At 36.4% G+C, this 7034-nt stretch overlaps 1 protein-coding gene across 1 annotated transcript; it reads right to left on the bottom strand.

The window, feature by feature from the left end:
• Positions 1 to 4375: 4375 nt before the first annotated feature.
• Positions 4376 to 6815, bottom strand: LOC120290436 (probable disease resistance protein At5g43740). The gene is made up of 3 exons (XM_039306700.1): positions 5891 to 6815; positions 5221 to 5297; positions 4376 to 5122 (listed from the first exon to the last, which is right to left on the bottom strand). Exons 1-3 carry the CDS (start codon positions 6813 to 6815, stop codon positions 4376 to 4378), a joined length of 1749 nt encoding a protein of 582 aa, XP_039162634.1.
• Between the last annotated feature and the right edge of the window lie 219 nt (positions 6816 to 7034).

The following is a 7034-nucleotide window of genomic DNA, read 5'->3' as shown; positions in this document are numbered from 1 at the left end:
TTGATAGATTTTTTTTTTTTTTTAAATGGTATCTAGGTTAGATAATATTTCTTGGATTGGATTGCATGATGAGATAATTTTCAAGATCAAGATAGGATTCATATTGGTCTATTCCTAACTTAAAATAGATAATGTCTCGCTTTAGTTAGATTTTGATGTTTAGCAATTTTAATTACGAAATTTCATAAAAAAATACAAAAAGAAAAAAATCATGCGCATGTCATGTAGGATTAGGTTCATGAAATGCCCGTCATCTAGTGATTGTTGCTAGGTTCATTTAGTTAGAAATTGTCCGTCATTATAATTAGGTCATTTAGCTAATTTAGATTACACATTTAATTATTGCATTTATTATAATTTCGAAATTCATGGAAAATACAAAAAAAAATCATCTTAGGATAAATCAATTTCATGCTTTGGGATATACTGCATTTTATTTATGTCATGTAGTTAAGGTCATATTACCATGTCATATCATTTCATGTTAGATTAATATCATGCATTGCATAAGACTTGATTCTCATTAAACAAGTGAAAAACAAAAATTGAGAAATTACGTGTTAATTAGAAATCATATCTAGAGTTGTCGATGTGAATTTTGATTTAACATCATAGATGCTTTCGTGGCTATGAGGTAAGTCTTGCATTTTTTTATTTGCTTTCTTGAGTGTTAAATTGATGGTTTGCGCTCCTGCATAATAACCTCACATGTTAGGGAAATAAATTAAAATCAATTCAAATTGCTTGCAAAACATTTTTTTTGAAATTAAAAGAGAAATGTATCGAAAAGGCGTTAGAGAAATCTAACATAATCAAGTTCATGTGTCCAAAATTTCTGGTTCGTAGAATTAAGATAATCCTCCAATTATTTTACTTAGGTGTCTAATCGATTTACTGAAAATTGATTAGTGGCGACTCCTGATTGAAAATCATTTGCATGTTAAAAACTTGAACCTAAGTTGCGAGTTGATATGGACTTGGGAGAGTCCGACTTAAGTCTAGGCTTAACAATCCATTAGCCAAACCCTAGGTAGTTCATCCGAAAATTTGGTCGCGACACTAGCCATCATCTCAGAACCCACCTTCCAAACCCAGAAAAATGGCTTAAAAAACAAAGCAAGATTGATCCGTGGAATTCTCATGGTTGAATAAGAAATAATCCAAACTAAAATAAAGCAACAATGAACAATAATACATATCGATCATCAACAACAACCAAGCACACATGCTATGAACAAACAATCAACAACCAAACACGTTGCTGGCTTAGGAATTTCATCAAACACATTATAGGTGCTAAACTTTGTTGAGAGGGCTTAATTGAACAAAAATCACAAATATGACAACCAATGCAAGTCATTCTGAAATATCAATAGGGCTATGAATAAGGTCGTGAAGGCGATGGTGAAAGTTTGGCCCATGCCAAATACAAATCGTGAAACGGGTTTGGCCTGGTTTTGGGTTAAATATAGACGGGTTTTGGATTGTAAACTTACTTATAAACAAAACCGCACGGTAGATTGCTCTTCATACAAATACACGGTTACATGCATAAGACGACCAAGTATTTGGACCCAAACTAACCAATATCTTGGACAGTGCAAAGTATCAAATATTCTAGGTGCTAAATTAGGGAGGCTTAATGAACATTCGAATTTACACAATTGACTTGAACCATATATGCTGAAATTTTCAAACTTTCAAGTCAAATTCCTTTGAGAAATTTCTGCGAATACTTTATGGGCAGTGACAACAAAGTGATAACAAATTTCATTTTCCAGCTCTAGTCATCTTCTCTAAACCACAGAGTCCAGTTAACCCCAAGATAGAGTCAAAGTAATATTGTCTCCCTATACTAACCATCATCTCAAAATCCACCTTCCAAACCCAGAAAAATGGCTTAACAAAAACAAAGCAAGCTTGATCTATGGAAAAATAATCCAAACTAAAATAAAGCAGCGATACCATGTGGATTATGAATACATATCATTCATCCACAAGAACCAAGCACACATGCTATGAACAAACAATCAATAGCGAAGCACGTTGTTGATTTAGGAATTTCATCAAACACATTATAGACACTAAACTCTCTCTCTCTCTCTCTCTCTCTCAACTAGTCACATTTACAAGTGTCACAGATTTATTTGAGAGGCTTATTGAAAAAAAAATCACGAATCTCATGATCAGTGCAAGCGATTCTGAAATATCAATAGTTTGATTTCAATTTGTTCTTAATAATAAGATGATTCTAGGTATTTTATTCGTATTGGCAAATTGTAACAATGCAAGTTTGAACAATGCTTGGCCCAAATTACAAACATACACATCATTAACAAAAGGAAGAGAAACAACGAGGGTAAATACACTAGAAGTGTTACAAGTTATGTATGGTGCTCTTTTTAGTGTCAATTTTTTTTTTTTTGGGATCACTTAAGTGCTATTTTTTTTTTTTTTAAAAAGATCATTTAAGTGCCAACTCCGGTTCCGGATTGTTGGAAATCCGACATGACTATATTTTATCAATTTCTCAGTCCTAAGTGGCCCACTAGCATGTTTATTTTGCATATAACCCTAAACAACATCGTCCAAAAGTTGTAAATAGTGATAACTTAAGTGCCAAATTTTATTGAAAGTGATCATTTGAATGCCAAATTTTATTTAAAGTGATCACTTCAGTGCCAATCGTTATTAAAAAACGATTACTTCAATGCCAGGCATGCCATGTGGAGATGCTACGTGGATTGGATTTTTTAAAATGCCAAGTCACATTATAATTTTAATTATAAATAACATGTAATTAATTTGACCAGAATTTCTTGCTATTGACACTAAAGTGATCATTTTTCTCCGATTTAACACTTAAGTGAGTCGGCAAAAAATTTTGACATTAAAGTGAGCGCTGTACACAATTTTGGCACTTTTACTGTACTTATTCTGAAACAACATGAAGTTAGCTCATGGAGTCACCTAATACAAAATTGGAATCAACACCAATACACATGAATCTCTAAAAACCATACCTATATACACACAAAATGCCATATCCAATCTATTGAATTATGGATTGGACTTGTGAACTCACGATGCTTGTGAAGGCAAAGCAAACTTCAATCCTTCAATTTTCTACTATGACTAAATTTGTCGTCACAGTTGTCACCGCGCTGCGCAAGATCTTCTCCCAGAAGGTGGTATTCGGCTGCTCCTTTGACACCTACTTCTCATACTCCTTCGCCCAAGTCCAGCCCCACCCACATCTCCAAGCTCCTCCGCCTCATGAATGACCTCCGTCAGTACGGCATAAGAAGAAAGTAATTCATATGGCAACTTGAGAGTTTGCAGGAAAGCATACTCGAGTAATTAAAACAGTAGCTGGAGGCCTTTGAACAGGACTTCTTCGAAAGTAGCATCAAGGGATTCACGTCCACAAGGCGGCCAATTCTGCGAAAGCCAAAGTTAGAGCTATATGACTCTAGTTCTGATCCTAGGCCCCATAGCTACATGACTGTAAAAAGAAGGGCCACATCTTCATAACGATTTATAAGGAATTGTTGGAGATGCGAAATGATTTGAATTTGATTCTAATTCTTATTACAGACTAATTGATTCAATCAATCCGTAATATTAGATATCAGACAGTAAAATAAGAAAATGTTATTTCGTATATTTTTTCCTATTTTATCTTTTTTGTATTATAAATAGGCTTATGCACATGTACAAAAACATATAGCAATCCAAATGATAATTCCTTCTGTATTTTTGATTTTTATCAAGAATGAAAGAAATTATATCGATAACTCACGTGAATTGCGGCTTTGTAGAATACAACGATCGCCACGAAAAAGGAGATGAGATTGAAGAATAGACTGAGCATTGGGGTTATCCCATATCAATGTCTTCAACTTTTCCTCATCTTCCACCTCAATATACGGAATGTCTTCAATATCACGAAATCGCAGTTGTAGAGGAATCCTATACAGTTTTGGGCATTCGGACACCTCCAAAAATATCATGGAATCGCAAGTTATTGGGACTTCACATATGCTCTTCAGCTGGGGAAGATTGCATAGCCACAAGGAATTCAGCTTTGGGAGAGAAATTGAAGATCGGGATAATGAAGGGGTGTAGCCTACAAGATTCGTTATGCTTCCTTCTTGGCCTTGTCTCGCTCCGCTTATCATCTCCACCATTCCTTTGCAGCGATTAACATAGATACTTTGAAGATTTCGAAGATAAATCAGCAACTCATATGGAAACAACTTTCTCAGGTTATCACAAACTTCTGCGGAAAGCTCTTCTAGTGAAATCTCTTCGACTGGCATGTATGGGGGAGGACCTCCTATTATCTCCTCCATGTTCTCACAACTGAGTATTCTTATCTCAGGTTAGGGAAGTGGGGCAACCACTCAGATTCCACCACTCTCTTCATTTTATCACACTTTGAAATAATAATATCTTCTAGACCAGGGAAGGCTGGTGACGGATGTGGTGATGGTGATGTAACCGCTACTGTTATCCCCACCATTTCCTTACATTCTGTTGTGCGAATCTCTCGTAAATGAGGAAGGTAGAATTCAGGCCCATGCCCAAAGAGATACTTCAGTCTCGGACAATCATATATTGACAAAACCCTAAGGCTTAGGAAGAGGAGAGGGGCAGGGGTTGGGGTAGGGGAGTCATCGATGTTAATTATTTCTTCATCTTGTCTTCCATTGAGCACATGCAAGTTTTTCCATTTGTCTATTGTTAGCTCCTCAAGGTTTTTAGGCAGATCCATGTCAGACAAATTTGTTGCACCGTCGCAATTGCCTACTGACAATGTCCGCACATGTTGGGGAATTAAAATACAAATGCCATGACCACTGCTTTCCCCTCCCGCGCTCACAATACAATGACTCCTTATCCCAATGCGGACGCTCCTCTCACAATTCTGAAATGGAGCTTGTTGAATTAATTCCACATTAATCTCCGATTGTTTTTCACACACCAGCTTGTAATAGCGAGGTTTATTCCTCTGCTGACTAACCACCCTCACAAGCTTGTTGAAATCATCCACATCTTCAAACTGGCATTCAAGTGCCTCTAATGCACACAATTTTATAATGTCTTCTTCATTTACTGCCTGAACGCTAAGATATTGCAACTTCAGTAAAGCCCCAATGTTCCTTTGGGTACTCTCTTTATGTATGTATGAGCTATGTCAAGGTATCTCAAGTTTACCAACTTTTCCAGACCCTTGATCGCTTCTAGCTGAACACAATAAAACACGTCCAACTTTCTCAAAGATGTGAGCTTCCCTAAATAAGGAATATGACACAATTCCCCACAATATCTAAGCAATAGTGCTCTTAAATTTACCAAATCTGAAATGGAATCTGAAGTTCTCTTAGTTTACATCCACTTAGGTTGAGAACCTTTAGCCCCCATAACTGTTTGAAGAAAGAATCGGGGATTACCACCCTATTAAACAAGTTTGTATTCAATAGAAAAGTTGATAGTTTAGGACAATTTGGTGACATGTTCAAGGGAAATTCTTCAATATTATTCTCCATCAGAGAAACTTTCTCTAAAGCATCCATCCAATATTCCTCACATGGTATCCTTTTCAACCCCTTTCCTGCTTTTACAATTGAAGTTGCACTCATGATGTGCAATGCCATGGCTCTAATCAAATCATGCATCTTCATCCTACTCCAATGATCTTCCAATAGGCAAACATTTGCTAGTTTGCTTAGTATGGTGTGGCCTCTAAAATATTGTTCCTCCCTCATTTCCAATTGATCCAACAATCCTTGGTCAATAAAGAATTCAATTAACTCGAACTTATCAATCAATTTATCTTTTGGATAAAGTGCACAAGATAAGAAGCACTGTTGAACTTCATGCTTACCAAGGCGATTGTAACTGAATTCTAGTTTCTTTAAGACCATCTTTTCCATATCCGTTTGCCCCATGTCTAAGTCTCTTAATTTCTTTAAGCAATCCTTCCATTCAAACACATTGGTCACTCCTCGCATACTTTTTGCCATCGTGACGATTGCAAGCGGTAAGCCTGCACATTCTTTAACAATGGACTTGACAATGGCTTTAGTTTCCAAATTAAGGGCCACTTTGGATTTCAGCTCCTCCAAAAATAAGCTCTCGGCTTCTTTATGAGATAGAGGTTCAATTTTTATCATTTCTTGGCATTGCATCTGGCGGCATACCTCAAAGGATCGAGTGGTTAAAACTAACTTAATTCCATCTGCTTTAATTGGGATTCCCACCTCTTTAAGATCAAAGCATTCCCACACATCATCGAGGATTAATATAGATTTACCTCTTTTCGTTAAACAATTGCACAACATTGATGCTCGTTTCCTCACATCATTTTCTTGAAGTATGTCCAAACATAGTTCCTTTCCAATGGCGTCCTGCAAACTTTGTGTGTTGAAATCTTGTGACACAGTGATCCACAACACATTGCCATGGTTTGCTTCTTCGAGGAGTCTATTATGTATGTGCACCATAATAGTTGTTTTACCAACACACCCCATTCCATATATGCCTATTCGGGATATTTGATTCCCTACTAGGTACTCCAAAATCTTTGTAGTATTTCTTTGAAATGCCTCTCCCACCATCTTATCTTCTAACAATTTATTGACTTTGGTCTCTCTCGCCTCAAATGGTCCTTTTCCTTGTCTCATAAAGTCTTCTACTTCATGCATCAATATATCCACCTGTTGATGTGGTGGCAAATAGTCCTCACTTGCTGCTTCTGTACAATCATTTTTAAGCTTCTCCACATTTGCCAACCAATTCACAACTTCCATTCTTAGCTTTTTTAGGGATAGAATGCAAAAATTCTAACTCATCCTTTATGATAGCTCCTTTGCTATAAAGTAGTTCTAGTTTTCTTTTCAATGCTCTATTCTCTTCAAAGCCGTTGCCTATATTTGGATGATTCATCATTGGTGAACCCTTGTTCATATCTAATTCTGCAATTTAAAAATTCCATTGGTTAGAGTCTCATGATAGCATTCTTGCTACCC

Source organism: Eucalyptus grandis, chromosome 2 (genome assembly GCF_016545825.1).
Source record: "Eucalyptus grandis isolate ANBG69807.140 chromosome 2, ASM1654582v1, whole genome shotgun sequence".
NCBI classification, from domain to species: Eukaryota; Viridiplantae; Streptophyta; class Magnoliopsida; order Myrtales; family Myrtaceae; genus Eucalyptus; species Eucalyptus grandis.
Note: the sequence above shows the minus strand (reverse complement) of the source record. Positions and strands in the feature narration are given on the sequence as shown.

Excerpts from the sequence above, each read along its gene's own strand:
- LOC120290436 (XM_039306700.1), bottom strand. The coding sequence starts at position 6,815 with ATGGAAGTTGTGAATTGGTTGGCAAATGTGGAGAAGCTTAAAAATGAT. Across the intron at positions 5,298-5,890 it reads ATTCAGTTACAATCGCCTTG|GGAAGCTCACATCTTTGAGA; the intron begins GTAAGCATGAAG and ends TTCCTTATTTAG. Across the intron at positions 5,123-5,220 it reads TCAAGGGTCTGGAAAAGTTG|GCAGTAAATGAAGAAGACAT; the intron begins GTAAACTTGAGA and ends CTTAGCGTTCAG.